Consider the following 17,087-nt stretch of genomic DNA (forward strand, 5'->3'; position numbering starts at 1 on the left):
GATATCTTAATATTCCTTCTGTAGCAGGCCTTTATCTAGTGTTACCCAGCCTTGTGGAAAGAGCTGGGGGTCAAGATTTAGAACTGGAAAATTCCATGAAGATTTGGGCTGTCTTAGCATTGCAGGGAAACAGTTTGTGTAATTATCGGCTGGTTCCTAAAGAGGAACAATTAAGTAAGTAGGAATATTGCACAACAGTTGCACTCAGAACATTTGAATCTCCATGTGCTATCAGTAGGGCATCATTCCTTGAATGCAGGCCTGTGGAGGACTCTCTTGATCTTTTTCTCTAGAGGGTTTAGCAGAATTTCTGAGAAAGATAACCTGGGGGTTGTTAGGGCGTAAAGGCCTTGTTGTGTAATCTTCATGGCCACTTTCAGACCTTTTCCTTGAGTGCAGTGCTTCCCAAACCTCCCTGGCTTACAATGCCCTTTGTGCTGCATGGGCCGCATTCAGAACCTAGTACTGATGAAGCAAAACTGTATTGCATGATGATGTCACCGCCATGTACTTCCAGGTTTGGCAACAAGAAGTGGCCTTACAAATAGCTGTAAGAGGGTCAGAGCAAGAGGGAGGGCCTTTCCAAGCTCACTAAAACCACCCGCAGCAGCTGAGCCTCCTACCCCAGTTTGCAGGGTTGCATCATGGTCTTGCTGCTGAGCGGTGCGTATCCTGCGATGACTCAGGGCTTCACAGTGCGCTCTTTGGGAACCTCTGCCTTGTCTCCAAATCCTCCTTACTTCCTCCCCAGCAGAGGGAGTCTGTAGTGTAAGATCAAACTATAGCATTTGAAGCTTCTGGTTCCAGTTTGGCATCTCCAGGGAATGGGCACAGATCTTTAGAGTGCTGAATTCTGTATATGCACACTAGAACAAGGCTGGTCTGCAGTCACACAGCAGTCCCTTAATTCACCTATACAATGCGGTTTGAATTGCCACAATGACCTTCTACATCAGGGGTGCCCGAACCCCGGCCCTGGGGCCACTTGCGGCCCTCAGGGAGCCCCTAGTCTCCAATGAGCCTCTGGTGTCTGGAGATTTGTTGGAGCCCTCACTGGCCCAACGCAACTGCTCTCAGCATGAGAGCGACTATTTGACCTCTCGCATGAGCTGTGGGATGAGAGCTCCCTCCACTGCTTGCTGTTTCACTCTGTGATGCAGTAGCGGCAGCAAAGGAAAGGCCAGTCTTGCTTTGTGCAAGGCCTTTTATAGGCCTTGAGCTATTGGAAGACCTTCATTCATTTATATAAGTTCATCTTTAATATATTCATTTATGTAAATTTATTCAAATTTTAAATGTAAATTAATTCTTTTTTTCCCTGGCCCCCGACACAGTGTCAGGGAGATGATGTGGCCCTCCTGCCAAAAACTTTGGACACCCCTGTTCTACATCCTGAAGCACAATCCCAGGCATTTTAACTTTTTATTATGTGTAGGCTCTGTTGTCCTGATATTTGCCATAGGGTACAATCCTAACCAACTTCCCAGCATGAGGGTAGGGGCCAGTGCAGCTTCAAGGTAAGGGAGCAAACATTCCCTTACCTTGCAGAGGCCTCCATGACTGCCCCCCAACTGCAGGATGCAGAACATGCCCCATTGGCACAGCTGTATCAGTGCTGGAAAGTTGGATCTGGGTCTGGATCTGGGTCATAATTTTACTTCATTTCATTTCTTTACTTGTTTGTTCTCATTCATTGTATGCCATCTTGGGCTACCTTCAGTCAGTGAAGGTGGCATGTATGTGTGTTAAAAATATATTCTTCACTCCTAGATTTTACTTCTGTTGTGAAATTGAAATCTTTAATCTGACCTGAGTCATACCAAGAAAAAAGCAAGTCAGGAATTGATTATTGTATGTATTCCCTCTTCCTCCCCCCCCCCTTTTTGACAGAACCATAGAGCCGATCCAGAGGAACTCTTCACAAAACTAGAACGCATTGGGAAAGGCTCTTTTGGAGAAGTCTTTAAAGGGATTGATAATCGGACACAGCAAGTGGTGGCTATAAAAATCATAGATCTGGAGGAGGCAGAAGACGAAATAGAGGATATTCAGCAAGAGATCACGGTCCTGAGCCAGTGTGACAGCCCTTATGTAACAAAATACTACGGCTCCTATTTAAAGGTAACTTATACAATTGCTCTGTGTCTACCGGAAGAACTGTATGTCCTTCAGTGCTTTGGAAGCAGCTGTGTTGTTGTCATGAAAAGTGCTGCAGTTTATGGAAACACTGGCAGATTTTTAAAGACTTCTTAAAATCATTCAACTTTGGCTTCGGCCAGGTTGTGAGGTTTTGGGTCTAGGAGTAGTCAGAAGTCCGCTGGCCAGAGGCAAATGCTGTCTTCTGACAAGTAGGATACCCAGAATCACTCAAACCCCTTCCCCAAAGTCTTGCTTCTTCTGTGAGAAGGTAAAAAACGACCAGAATTCCTTTTTGAACAAGGAGAGAAACTGCTTTTGATGGTTTTGTACCGTATTGGAGCCGAAATGAGAAAAAATTCCCCTCCTCTCTGGCAAGCTTCTTTCATGTGGCAAAAGATTTGAAGGAAGGGGGATGGCAACCACAGACAATGGCTGGATAGTTAGGGCTCTTGTGGGCCCCTGCCAAAGATTACCTCGTTTCCTTGCCATCTCATTCTTTGGGTGTTCCTTCTTTGTCATTTTGCACTTGTAGTAATTCAAGTCATTCTCATTTTTAAACTAGTGAACTTACTGTAGATGGGACTAAAGCCCAATTGTGCCCCCCCCAATGCTGTCTGTAATCTGTAACTTTATAAAGAGGTGAAACACCTTTCAGACTGAAGGCAGAATGGATAGAGCAGCAGTAAGTGGGGGGGGGGGAATCTGGGGGAGTAGAGGAGAGAAAGCATGGGGATGGGATTGAAGCCCCCACCCCACCCCTGGGTCTGGCTTCTTCTTTTAGCATCTTCAGTGCTGATGTTCTCTCCTTCCTTCACCCGCCCTGTACTGATTTCATGCATTTTTCAGTCTGGGAATTTCCTCCGTCTGGGTGACACAGTGACTGCTCTTGTCTGCTTTTTATGCATCCGCTTGTACCTTTCCTCATGCAGCTCAAGCAAGTTCCATAGGCTGAGCATCATCAATGATTCCTTTTTATTTGTTGGCCTTATACTTATGTGAAACGAACAAGGTGTTTGATTCTGAAGTAAAAAGTTCTTTCAGGATTTTTGACCGCATTCAGCAAGTTTAGATTTGTGTAGGGCCGTGTTTCTCAACCAGTGGTACCAACCAGTGGTACTTGAGGTGGTGTCTGGTGGTACTCATCGGACTCCCGGACACCTGCTTCCCAGCAGTGAGACCAGTGGCATGACATAATGAACAGCAGTAGGAACCTTGGCTTGGTGGGCAGAGCTCCAATGCATGCTTTTTGTGTGCTCTAAAAAGCCCTCCCATCTACCCTGAGCCTCTTACTAGTGTTTGTTGCATTGCATGTGGCCTTCCAACCTGAAGTAACTGGTGATGACATCATTAGTTACTTCCAGAGGTACTTTCAATAGGTGGACCACTCGAAGTGGTACAGCAGGGGTCAGACGTTGAGGAATGCTAGTGTAGGGCTTTGTCAAAGAACTAAAAACACACCTGAAATGCTACTAATACTAAGGAGCAAAGTTATAAACGACTACACTTAGAAATAAAGATTAATTTACTGGTAAAGACCTAAAACTCAAACTTGCCCCAGCTAAAACTCCACTAAAACACCAAAACCCAGATGGTTCAAGTTTAAAATCCAGATTTCTAAAATAAAAGCCCTCTCCAGGCTGATGCCAGAGTAAAAAGGAGGGTAGTTATAGCCAGAACCTCCCAGTCACCAGATTGGCAGGGAACTCCTGGGGTCTGGAAGGTTCTGGTAGAAAGAGGTCTGTGTTTTCAGCTAAGCATTTCAGCTCAGATCAAAGCGTATTTCAGTGCGCACCATGTTTTCACAACAGCATACCATTCTCCTACTGAATAAACATGGAGGAGACCCGTAATGCAAATAAGTAGGTCTTGGGGGTGGGGTCAGAATGGAGAATTGTTGAGAAAATTTTGATGCCAGTTGCTGTGTCCTTTTTATAAAATAAGGAAACTTCCAACACCTGACACAGTCTTGTCACAAAAGTGTCAAAGTCTTGCGGATTCCCTTCTTCCCAAGTAATCAGCAGGAATTAAAGTTAAAGGCTTTCTTCATCAGCTCTCAAACCGTGCTGGACACCACCCAGCTCCTGAAGAACATGACATATCTTCATTCCTGTGTGCAGGACATTTTCTTGGCTTGCATAGCCAGCAAAGAACATTCTTGGGTTCTTTGGACAAAAACTCTACATTACCGGTTACAGTTTATAGTAGCAACTTCGGTGTTTTTTCCAATAAGCCAGCTTTTCTGCTGGGTTGGTCTTTCCAAATCGCATTCAGACCATCCAGAGGTATCTGTGTGACCACACTGTTTGCCTGAGAATGAGTGCCTGTGGCAGGGGGTGTGTTCCCCCCCCCATAATTGACACAGTTGGGCTTTGTGAAAAGTGCTAAAAGTAGCAAGCAACTCCCCTCCTGATTTTCTTAACGTTGGAACAAGCCTCTCTTAGTTTATGTGCCATCTCCAGTCCTCGGAGTTCTTAACAAAGTATTCTCTATTCGACTGTGGCTAGACCTAGGGCATGGATGTCCTGTCCCTGTGTTTACTCTTGAAGTTGTGCTCAGGTTTCAGTTTGTGTTCAGGAAATGGAGTTATGTTAAAACACAGCCTTAGATGGAAGCCCTTATCCTGAAGATTGCTGGCAAAGATGTCCTCTGGCATTCCTGGATGGAAACAGAAACTACAAAAACAGAAATTGCCATTCTTGTTCAGTTAATTGGTCCAGATTATTTTCTCTCATTTTAAGAAGCCCTTAACTAGGCAGAGGAAGTTCCCAGATTGGACGGTGGCCTTATATATCCAGTCTGAATTCATAAAAACCATCAATTTGAGAATTCATTTTGTGTTGTTTTTTTAAATTAGGTCACTGTTTACCTGAGTAGGCAGAACTCTTCCATTTTAGATTTTCTGTTTATTTCTTGAACCTCTGCCTGTGTGTGAATGGGAAGGACAAATGTTCATTTAATAGTATTGTATTGCTACAGGTTTTTTATATCAATATTGGTTGTACCACCTCTCTTTTTTTGGTCACCTCAGTGGTTATATTGGGAATGTTTATTATCTTATTAATTTGTTCTGTGAGTGTTTATAGTATATACCAAGTAAAGTCTCTCAAATTAAAAAAATATAGCCTTAGATTTAAAAAACAGTCTCTTGAGACCTGTGCCAAGTACAAAAATAATCTCAACGGACTTGAGAGGTTTTTTTAAACATAACACAGTTCTCTTATTTTCCACGTAGTATTTCCCACCTTACTTTAGGGTGCTTCAGAACAGGCGTGGGATAACCATCACAAAGGAAGGGATAATGCAGTGGTTGTCTTCATGTCCATAGCTACAGAGTGTGGGGTGGTGTCTTGCTTGCTTGTGGACTGTGTAGTGAAATGACCTGATCGTGTCCCAGAGAGGTAGGGAAAGTAGACAGGCTCTCTCTTGACAAGGCTTAACATCTCTGCTATGTTCCCTTTTAGGGCACAAAGTTATGGATAATAATGGAATACTTGGGTGGGGGATCAGCACTGGATCTGGTGAGTATTCTGATTATGTGTTGCTTGTTTCTTTTGTTCTTGTGAGTTTGCTGACATATCCGTGTTGCTGGGAGTGTGGTTCCTCTTTCCTCAGTGCAGGAGCCACCACTTGTAATTCCTCAGGGAAGGTAAGCAGGCTTCCTGCCATCAAGCGTTGTAAGGATTCAGGTTGGAGACCAGGATGGTGCTTTCATGCTAGAATCTCACCTGTGTTTTTAGCTCTTGGTATGTTCTTCAGGCTGCTTTTTAGTTGCTGCATCATGATCTGCTGAGCTTCTTGACAGCACGTTGCAAATTACTTACTACATTTATATACCACTCAGTGTAACCAGAGGGGTCGGCAGCATAGTAGATATTGCAGGCAGTGTAATGTGCCGTGTAAGCGGCTCCTGCTCGCCGTCAGAGACATTGGGGCAGCAGCAGCAGCCTGCAGGCTCTTGCCTGCATGTTGCCATCGCTTCCCCAATGGCTCTGACGGCAAATGGGAGGGGCCCGCTTACACAGCTCATTACACCGCCTGCAATACTTACTGCACCCCCTTGCTACGCTTCTGATCCCACTTTTCTCCCCAAAGAGCACCCAAAGCGACTTACAAACCTAAAAACCGTAAGTGCTATATGTTGTGTCTCTTCCTCCTTTGCAATAACCTAACAAGTTGGGCAGCTTTTCCTTGCATTTGCAGATGAATAACTCAGGCTGCTGAGTGAGTCAGTGCCTGGGCATGGATGGAAGCTCCTTGGTCCAAGTCAAACGCCGTCTCTGCTGGTGCATGCTGGCGCCCCCCTCTCATGCGCCACGGATGTAGGTGAAGTGACTAGTGTGTTCCTTCGTGTCTGGTCATAGATGAGCCTGAGCACAACTTGTTTGCCTTATGTCTCGAAAACGGGTATTTTAGAATAAGACACACCACAAATTCTGTAGCTGAGACAGAGGAGAAAACCTTGTCATCTCCCCCCCCCTCCCCCGGCACCAAAAAAGTAGTGAATACCCAAAAGGTGTGGTGCGGCGTTCTGTTCAGCTTCAAGCATGCAGAAGTATTTCCCTTGGAAGCAGGTCCCAGGAGTGTGTTCCAAAGCCCAGTTAATACTCAGCGTTGAAACTGACCTGGCTTTTCCATTTTCAGCAGTTTAAATTTAAACCATGAAAGGGACCATTGCTTGTGACAAGTGCACTGTTCATGGTGGAACCAGCCTAGGAGTGACTGAAAAAGCAAATAGATCTGTGTGGCAGTGTGTGGTTTTCCCCTATCCCCCAGTCCAGCTCCACCACAGCCCTATGGCAGACCCACCCTTTTCCTGTAAGATAATACCATTCAGTGTTGACACTTATGAGATCCTAAAATATTCTTAGTGCTGAGCATTATGGCATTTTTTGTCTTTTCATAGCAAACTGTGGCTGCATCCTACTAGAATTTTAGCACCTGGTTCTGTCTCTGTGCCTGGCTCTTTCCCACTCCTGGCCCCCAGTTCAATCCTAAGAGCACCAATGCTGCTTCTCTCAGCCAAAATCTGGAATAGAAGGGAACACAGCAACGGCTTCTAAGTAACTTGCAGTTGGGGCCAAGGGCTAGATCTCAGTGTGTTAGGATGCATTTACACATCATGTTTATTGTACTAATATATGGTGTTGTCAGTGCACATGTTCAGCTGTGCGTCTTTGAGAGATAGAAGTGCATGTGTTGGTTGGTCTTTCTTGGAGGCAGAGGTGACCAGTGCATGACACATTCTTGCGGACCTCTGTCTAGATCTTTGTAGCCCGATTGTCTGCAAAAGGTAACGCACTCTGCTCGTGTCAATTGAGACTCTTGTGTCTGAGTTATCTCAACACTTGTGGGCATTAATACTGATCTTGCTTGGTTTGGCAGTAGTGGATGCTTTCTTGGTAACAAAATGAGGAGAGGAAACAAAACAGGACGTGGTCTTAACGCCTTATAATCTCTCTCTAATGTAGGGGCTAAAAGACTGAGTTGTGAATCAGGACATCTTCAGGTCAGATCTCAGTTCTGCCATGAACTCACTTGTTAGCCTTAGGCCAGCCACTCTCTTTCAGCCTTGGTCTTTCCCACCCATAAATATGGGAATGCCACTAGTTTACCTCTCAGAGTGGATTTAAGGACAGCATCAAGGACGATACACTTGCACACTCAGCATGGGCTATGCAGGTGCTAAATAATATTCATTGCAAGTGAGAAGTGCTGAGGCAGAAAGAGTATCACTTGCCAGTCAGGGCAGAGAATTGTTTTTGTTCCGTTAGAATTTTGCTCAGCGGCTGGGAGTCCAGCACCCATGCTGAACTGTACTCCAGAGTTTGGCTAGTAGCTCCTGACCATCACCTGCCCATCCACCCTGCTCACAAAGATTTCTTCCAGTCTTGTGGGCCACACTTACTAATATTGAAAGAACTTCTGCTCCTCAGTACCCTGTGAAATGCTACACGAGTCAAAGCCTCTTCAGGGAAGTAAAATATTTCCAAAGCTTGTTTGACATGGTTGCCAAGTTACTTATATTGCTTATAACAGGCAACTGTTATGGAATGTGTATATATGGCCATTTTTCCTTCCTTGAAAATCTTTGGAGAAGAGAATGTTTCTGATTCATTGCAGTGGTGTCCTAACAAATGGTGAAAGCTAGAGTTGAAAGTAACATGTGAAATATGTTTTGGTTTTTCCCTGAAGCTCCGTGCTGGCCCGTTTGACGAATTCCAGATTGCCACAATGCTAAAGGAAATCTTGAAAGGTCTTGACTATCTCCATTCAGAGAAGAAGATTCATAGAGATATTAAAGGTGTGTCTACGTTTGCACAGGTGTGAGAACGGCACCCTCTGAGCAGTTCTGTTTTTTAATACTAGGTTTTGCATTTTCTTCTCCCTTCAAGCTGCCAATGTGTTGTTGTCGGAGCAAGGGGATGTTAAGCTTGCAGATTTTGGTGTTGCCGGGCAACTGACCGATACGCAGATCAAGAGGAACACTTTCGTAGGCACCCCGTTTTGGATGGCCCCCGAAGTCATTCAGCAGTCGGCTTATGACTCAAAAGTAAGACTCTTGTAAAGTTAGAAGTTTGTGCCTAGGTGTGGTACGTTCATTTTGTGTCAGATGTATTTAGAAATCTCCCACGATCACGAGTGTGAAATTTGTGACCCAGAAGTACAGACTCTTGACACCTGACATGAACTCTTGAGAATGTGAGCTTTTTGTGTTGCTAAGAGCAAGATTTTGGACAAACTCCGGACAAGGGAGCCTGGCATGCTGTGGTCCCTGAAGAGTCGGACACGACTTAACAACCAGAGCAAGATCCCAGAATTGCACGGACAATTCCTGCCAAGACCACGAAACCAGGAACCTTCATGAGCGTAACCACTAAGGCAGTGGTTCCCAAACTTTCCACAGTCAAGGTGCTCTGTTCAATTGGTGCCATCAGCTGGCTCTCCCAGGAGCTGCCATCTTGAATCTTGTGTGATTCTTTCGAGATCTTGTGCCATTCAAGATGACAATGCCCGGGAGAGCCAGTAAAAAGAGGCTGGTGGGGACATCCCACAGCACCCCTGGGCACCACAGTGCACAGTTGAGAACCACTGGCAGGTGAGCCTGCCCATCCATCTCTCACTTTTTTCTTCCTGTGTTCAGTGCGCTTCAGCTCTTTTTTCCTGCTCGCGCCCAAAACCATTTGAGCAAAGAGTTCTCTGCTGTCCTCCCTAAAGCCCCGACAGAACTACAGCTGGAAGGATGATGTGTAGACTTATGTGCGCGGTCCTTGGATTGCAGAGTTCCCCTTTGTCACACGTCAGAGCTGAAATCCATCTCCTTTCTGGACTTCCTAGTGAACTTCACGTAGCATAATCGCATCTGCTTGTTTTCATTCCTGTGTGAGTGCTTTCACAGTGTGTTCTAAGCCCTGGTTAACTGACTGGGGCAGCAGTTGGACTCAACATCAAACTGCGTCTCCCACCTTCATATAGACAAATGCTTCTGTGCTGTTGCTCCAGTACCCACAGACGACCTGGCTTTGTATGTTTGCAGTTGAGTTTGAAATCTTGTCGGCTGTGGTTGCGCACCAGCGTCCCTGCTGACCATTTTGTTCAAAATAACAGGCACCGTTTGAGTACGGTCTTCTTTTTTTTTCCCCGTAGGCTGATATTTGGTCCTTGGGAATTACTGCTATTGAACTAGCCAAAGGGGAGCCACCCAACTCAGACATGCATCCGATGAGAGTTCTCTTCCTCATCCCCAAGAACAATCCTCCGACCCTAATAGGAGACTTCAGCAAGCCTTTTAAAGAGTTTATTGATGCCTGCCTGAACAAGGACCCGACGTTTGTGAGTGTTGCTCTCATGAAATCTGGGTGTTGGTAGTGGTGGGCAACTCACTCTAAAATAAAGAGACCGGGGAACTGGGGAAGTTGCATTATCTTGGGTTGTCGTGCTCAGTATTATTGACTGAGCAGCTCTCCAGGGCCTCAGGTTGGGGTCTTAACCAGCCCTACCTGGAGGTGTGAGATTCAGGGGCCCTTCTGCATCTTCTGCTGAGCTTACGGTCCTTCCCTGTAGAAAAGGACAGGTGTCTTCAAGGTACTTCAGACTGTTATGGGCTGTTGAGGTGTGCAGCAGTCTCTTTCATGGTGAAGTGGTAGGAGTGTACAGCAATACCTTGACTGTCATCGCTTTGCTCCTTCCGCTGTTTTCAGTTATAAGCACATTTTAAATTTTGTCCACCTACTTTCCGCTTTCATCCAGTTTCATCCAACCTTCCAAACACTTGTCAGTTCATATGTTTATTTTTCTTTTATTTCTGTTTTGTTTAGGTTTTGCATGTGTTACATAGCTGGCTATTTATGTTTTTCACTGGCCAAAAGAAATTTGCAAGCTAAAACAGGCTCATTTTGACATTCATCCATTTTTGACTTTCAACAGTGCTCTGGTCCTGAACCAGATGAAAAGGCAAGGTATTGCTTTAAGCAGAACGGCGTCTGTGTGGATTTGTGCATGTTCTGTTTCTTAAAGAACTGCTAGGCTAGGAGGGACCAGTAGGTGATCTGGGCTTACACCACTGCATCCCATACATCAGTTTTCTTCAGAGGAATCTATTCACAGGTAATGAAGGCAGCACATTGAGTTGTGTTGGACTTGATGTTAATCCCACTTCCTGCTCTGCCCTGAGCACAGGCAGCAAATGAGAATTTTCATCAGGCCAACCCTTGTTAGTGGAAGGATGTGAAAGCGTTTTGGATTACGCAGAGCAGCAGAGGGCTGATTTTCAGCCATAAAGAGAATGGGGTTACCGATCAGGACAAATACTATACTGCCACCTGATCACAAAACGTTTGTAACCTGATCTAATGAACCAACTTGCAGTTAAGCAGAACCACGGCCAGCATAAACTCTTGTGTCTGTTTCAGCGTCCAACAGCAAAAGAACTCCTAAAGCACAAGTTTATTTTGAAAAATGCCAAGAAGACTTCTTATCTGACAGAGCTCATTGATAGGTTCAAGAGGTGGAAAGCAGAAGGGCACAGTAGCGACGAGACCGATTCTGATGGTTCCGATTCGTAAGTCCCAAGTTCAGGATTGTCGGGGACCAAGGGGAGGAAGGGGTTTGAAAAGACCCTGTGAAATCACCTCATATCCATTATCCCTCCCTCTTTTGGACTCCTTGGAATACGGATTGCCCACTGCCTCTCATTTAGCCCTGCTTGATACCCCTCCAGTAGGAAGCAGCTGAAAGAGCTGCTTTGAACTGATTGATGCTTCTCATTCTTTTATAAACATACCTTGAAAGGATCCACATACCTTGGATGTGGCTCTTGTGGCATCTGATGAACCCTTTTAAAGTAAACAATCTAAAATAGGGGGGCAGCAACATTTGGATTGAGTCCCTGTTTCTTCTCCATTGTATCACAACGTTTGCTTCTGCCAAACACACACAATTTGTATGTAGAGTTCACAGTATTGTCCATTTTGTTTGACAGTACAATATTGGGGAATGTTGCCTTGTATCGGACCCATGGTGTTAAGTCGCCCAGTTTCTGAAACAGGGATCATTTTTTCTTGTCTTAGGGAGTCTAGCAACAAGGAAAATAACTCTCACCCAGAGTGGAGTTTTACTACAGTTCGGAAGAAGCCGGATGCCAAGAAACTTCAGAACGGAGCAGTATGTCCAACCTGAATCTCTCTTTATTGTCGTGAATCCTTAGCTGTCACAGGCAGGGTGCTAACTTTGGTTTTTATGGAGCAAAGCCTGGTTACATTTTGCTGGTCTAGATTGGGATGGGCAGTCTGTCCCCCGGCTGCATTTGTCCTCACATGTCCACGCTTATCTCTGCAACCACTGCTGTTGATGGACAGGAAGGTCTTTATTGCAGTCCGTGATCTCTGACCACAAACCAGTGAATTCCAGGCCTTTATCTGATTATTGCTCTGAAGTTATTAACCCCCCACGGGGGTTCATGCAGCCCATGTTCACGTACCCTTTTCTAAAGCTCTCCTTTCTGTGTCTAAAGTGGTGACCTACAAGAGGCCAGTGGGAGCCCTGCCTCTGGGGTGTCGTCCTCCCTTTTCCCAGCTGCAAAAGCCATTGAAAGCTGTGTCTGGAATATTCCAAGGGAAAGCATTGGGGGGGGGGGGAGAGGATAAAACCTGCTTGCAGTGGACCGCTGCTTTGTACCTAGGACACATTTCTACACAGTCCAGAGTCTGTTGAAGGTAGTGTAGATGCTGCCTTCTGCAAGTGTGGTACGTGGCACTTCTTGTTTTTTGGTACAGTGGGCCCACAGCATCTGTGAGATATCTGTTCCAGGACCCCCCAAATCCACAGGAGGGGGGAGCACCGCAATTACTTGTCTGGGAGCCATGCCCGTGCTCCAGGGGTCACGTGCAGCCTCCCGGCCTCCTCAGAGACTCTCTTAGTCACAACTGTAAGGCATTTCCACATGCAGCCTCCTTGTGCCTCAACACTTCCGGACACAACCGTGAGTCACTGGTATGAACTGGAAGTGCCTAACGGTTGCATCTGGGAGGTCCTCTGAGGCACTCCAGCTGCAGGCTTGGCTTTCATGGATATTTAAATCTGCAGATGCAGAGCTCCAAGATAAGGAGGGCCCAATGTAAAGAGTTCACTTTAAAATTCATTCACACAGATGGTTCCTCTAATATGCGCACCTGTAGCTCTTTCTCACTCACATTTAGGCCTGGGAGTAACTAGTGTGAACTAAGTGGAGGAGCAAAAAGAGACCTTTTTTGTGTGGAGCTTTACTGGCCACTGCTGACCTGTGGGGAATTGAAAACCCCATGCTGCCCTACAGCCAATCACTCAGAGATCTGGCAGTAGCGCTCACTGTGGGTATTTCAGAGGCTTTGTCCCTGTTTTGAATACGATACGTTTCTGACTTCCAGGACCAAGATCTCCTGAAAACCCTGAGCTGTTTAACAATGATAATCACGCCTGTATTTGCTGAGGTGAGTCTCAGTCCTCCTACATGTCCCAAACATGTGCAGTAAAGCCATAAAATCATGACTCTTGTGTTCTTGATATGCCTCTCAGCTCAAGCAGCAAGATACCAACAATGCAAGCAGGAAGAAGGCAATTGAAGAACTTGAAAAAAGCATCAATATGGCAGAGGCTGCTTGTCCAGGTATCACAGATAAGATGGTGAAGAAACTTATGGAGAAATTTCAGAAGTAAGTTGTGGGTTCCATTTCTTAACTTGCTGTATCCCTACACTATCCATGACCTTTCTTCCTATTTACTGTGTAATAGGGGAGAGGGTGGCGGGATAGCATGGCTTGGACACAAGTTGTGTATGTGTGTGGAGCTGGATCGCTACGTGAATGAACAGAGGTTGTGGGGTTAGCCCACTATTTTCAACAACTGTGCCATGGCACGCTGGTCTGGAGGTGTGCCGCGAGAGTTGGGGGAAGGGACATTTGTTAGTTGAGTCACCAGGGGATGGGAGCCCCTGCTGTTAATGGATGTGTCAAAAAACTGGTGGTGTACCTTGACAATTTCAGCGACTTGTCAGGGTGTCATGAGAAGAAAAAGGTTGAAAATCACTGGGTTAGCCAAAGGCAGAGGAAATGGATGAGTTGTTGATGGTTAGGCAGATTCTACAAAGCTTTTATGTACTTGACTGTTCAGGTGGGACACGTTGGCAGGTGAACACGTTTTTCGTTCTCTCTCCTTTCAGGTTTTCTGTGAATGACTCCTCCTAAGAAACTCTCCCATCAGCGATTGCTGTTCCTCACGAACATAGTATAGCCCACCAAAACCTTCTCTCTAAGCTTGGCCATGCTTTGCTCATGAGCTCCTTGTGCCTTTTCAGATCATTGCAACATATTTGATCGGGGATTTGAAAGGACTTTGACTCCACTATTTTGTGATGGGTATACATGCTTTTTTGTATTTCCAGGACATTCTTTTTTGTAAAGAGCAACTTTTAATATGGTAGTTTTCACCTGTTTAATCCAGTTTAGAAAAAATTCAAAAACAGTGAGGTGCAGTTTTGCTTCTAGATGCAGCCAGGGGCATCTCCTGCATGGGATCTGGGGTGTCAGAGATCCGTGGACCACACCCCATTCTCTTGAGTTCATAGGAAGTACGCGGGCCATGTATTTCAACAGCATTTTGTTGTTCTCCAACTGTGGGGAGGTGTGTCAGTGGTCTCCTTTTTGTAGGTCTTTTCCTCCTTTTGTATGCATAAGTTATAGCTCTTCTCAGTTACTAAAACTAGGCGTCAAACAGTAGCCTTTCACAAGAATATATTTGAGAGCTAGGATGTTGTTGTAGCACCTGCTTGAACCACGATAGTCTTTATTTAGGCCCCTGTAGAAAAGTAATAAGCCTGCAACAATACCTGAAAAATTGGTACAGTATTTTAGGCAGCTCTGTGATCACACCTGCATTTTGAGAGCAATATGTCAATAGCTTTGCAAGTCTAACATGTAGCGACTGGTATAGCATAGTGTATAGTTTTATGTATCACCTTTCTAGAGCAGGGTTTTTGACTAGTCATTCATCATGGCAGGAAAAATTTTAAAGCAATACAGTTGAAGGCTGGTGGAGAGGGGGCAGCTTTTGGCAATAATGGACATAAATAGAAATCTGGCTTAATTTAATTACTGCTTCCTCTTTTTTTTTTTAGTGAAATTGGAAAGAAAACAAAAGCAGTTCATTCTGCGTTTGTGGGGTGGGGGACCTGGGACAATACTGTAGCGTGTGATAAATACCTCACAAGCAGGTATATGTGTGTGACACCAGCGTTTTGTGGGGTGACGTTCCTTTCCTGTAGGGTATTTATATACTTAGGTTCTTAAAGTACATGACATACAGTGCGTCACCATGACACGTTGATTTCTACCCCTCCCCAAAGTGTATTTTAAATATGTATTTACCAGTTAATATGCAAATAACTGAGTTATAGATATTCTTTCACAAAAAGAGTACTGTGCAGTATAGAGTGATTTTTTTTTCATAAAAAGGTAGATAAAATTATAAACTTGCTTTCAGTTATATATTTATGGTACTGTTTAGATGGGGTAATACCTTTTTTTCCCCTTTTTCTCAACCTAGTATGTATATTTATGCTGAAGTTTGAAGTGGGGTTATATTTCAGTCCTTAGCTGTGGAACTGTTGGTGTAAATTTATTTTTTATAAAAAGGCTGGATGTGTTTAATTTTATGGTTCAGATCTGCACATTTATTTTTTTTTTGTTTTGCACAAAGTCATTTTAAAGGATTTGAAATATATCTGCCAAATATTGAACAGAGTTAATGGAGTTCAAGCAAATATTGAATTTTTTAGTTAAAAGTTGCCATTACATTCTTTTTAAAAAAAAGAAAAGAAAAGAAAAAATAGACACTGGTGAGAGAAGGTGGTCAGAAATGCCAAGGGCAATTATTTTTCAATGGTGCCTACACTGTAAAAAATAAAAATGGAAAAAAATTACTTTTAACTCCTTTTGTTTTAATTTTAAAGAAACGTTTGTTAAAAAATTCTTTCATCTGCTATATAACTGAAACACAATTAGAATTTATATCTGAGGAAAAAAAAAGTCTGGACATAGTTTTTGAAAACAATAATGTTATGGATTAAATAAAAATATTTTTATAAATGTAAAAGCAGCAAAAGTTGTAAATACAGTTGATCTGAAGCTTTACAAAATAACTGCATCACGGAAACTCTCTGTAGCTGTTAGTCCTGTAAATCTGTTGATAGATGATGCTTCGTTCAGTGTTTTTTCTGGGAGGGAGGGGGCAGGCAGGGGGCAGCAGAAGGTTGAATGGTTTAAAAAATAAATAAATATTTAAGTTCTGTAATCTTTCGTGGTCCTGATTTGTGTGATGCAAAGGGGGTGGCGGAAGGACGTTCTGCCTTTCCGGCTGTTCTGCATTATATAAAGGCCTTGCTTTCGTTTGCTGGCTAACCCGTGCTACATAGTCCTGCAGCGTGGTTTCAAACAAGCAGCTTGTTTTTTGTGTTCAGTAGCAGATGAAGAGTATTGTACCAAATGTAGCACTGGGACAGGTTGTCTACAAGATGGTGATTCCAAGAATAGTGATGGCCAGCTGGGAAACACTTAGCCCTTGACATTCTTTAATATAGGAAAGGTTGCTCACATCTGATAGAAAGTACAGGTACTCTGAAGCCAGCTTTTTAATCTGGAGGGGTTGGGAGGAAACGGGGACAGGAGAGTGTGAGGAACTCATTCAGCTTTCTAGGATTCCAGGTGGGTGGCTTATTTATAGGGAAGAATCTGCATCTGTCCATTTCCTCCAGCCTTCTCCTATGTTGCCTGCTAGCGGCCAGCCTCTTCTGAGTGCACCGGTAGTAAAGGAAGGGATCCCAGCTCAGGTCATGCAGCCTTTGAAAGCACCGGAACGTGCAGCACCTGTCTTCAGGCCTAAATGTGAGGAGCAACCAGTGCCAAGCCATGGCATTGGATGTAGATGGGCAAATCGATTGAATTTTGATCAGAAACTGGCAATGCCCAACCGGAATCCTTTTGGCAAAGTCTTCCAGCAGCAGTAGCCTCCTTGTTCTCGCCACCCCACTAGGGCATGTAAGCTTCCTGTATTTCTTTAGTCCTGATAAATAACCCTGGTTACTTCCTCTTGCAGATCAAAGTTCTTTGCTCCAGAAAACATGCCTATAATCCCATTCCAGAATTTTTTAATGGTAAGTGACAAAAACAGCAATATATTTTTTACATTTTTAGACCGTGCCTTCCTCCAGGGAGCTCAGGGTGGTGCACTTGGTTTCTTCCCTCCTTGTGTCCTCACAACAACCCTGTGAGGTAGGTGAGGCTGAGAGAGAATGACTGGCCCAAGGTCTCCCAGGAGGCTTTGTGGCTAAGAGGGGATTTTAATTTGGCTCTTCCAGGTCTTAAGTCTGACTCCAGAACCATTACACCACCCTGGCTCACATACTGTTTCTGCCCACATTT

General features: G+C 44.5%; 1 protein-coding gene across 3 annotated transcripts in view; it reads left to right on the forward strand.

Moving 5' to 3' along the window:
- STK26 (serine/threonine kinase 26) overlaps nucleotides 1-17,087 on the forward strand; it is a 41,476-nt gene that overhangs the window by 19,585 nt on the left and 4,804 nt on the right. For 2 of the 3 annotated variants that reach the window (XM_066639920.1, XM_066639921.1), the window contains exons 3-12: nucleotides 1,891-2,121; nucleotides 5,601-5,657; nucleotides 8,332-8,440; nucleotides 8,532-8,689; nucleotides 9,784-9,969; nucleotides 11,049-11,197; nucleotides 11,706-11,799; nucleotides 13,041-13,103; nucleotides 13,189-13,325; nucleotides 16,762-16,819. In XM_066639920.1, the coding sequence (XP_066496017.1) occupies nucleotides 1,891-2,121; nucleotides 5,601-5,657; nucleotides 8,332-8,440; nucleotides 8,532-8,689; nucleotides 9,784-9,969; nucleotides 11,049-11,197; nucleotides 11,706-11,799; nucleotides 13,041-13,103; nucleotides 13,189-13,325; nucleotides 16,762-16,819 (1,242 nt within the window). Of the gene's footprint in view, nucleotides 1-1,890; nucleotides 2,122-5,600; nucleotides 5,658-8,331; nucleotides 8,441-8,531; nucleotides 8,690-9,783; nucleotides 9,970-11,048; nucleotides 11,198-11,705; nucleotides 11,800-13,040; nucleotides 13,104-13,188; nucleotides 13,326-13,831; nucleotides 15,891-16,761; nucleotides 16,820-17,087 lie in introns of those variants that run through there. The other variant, XM_066639922.1, reaches the window with a different exon arrangement.

This window comes from Tiliqua scincoides, chromosome 12 (genome assembly GCF_035046505.1).
Source record: "Tiliqua scincoides isolate rTilSci1 chromosome 12, rTilSci1.hap2, whole genome shotgun sequence".
In the NCBI taxonomy this organism is placed as follows: Eukaryota; Metazoa; Chordata; class Lepidosauria; order Squamata; family Scincidae; genus Tiliqua; species Tiliqua scincoides.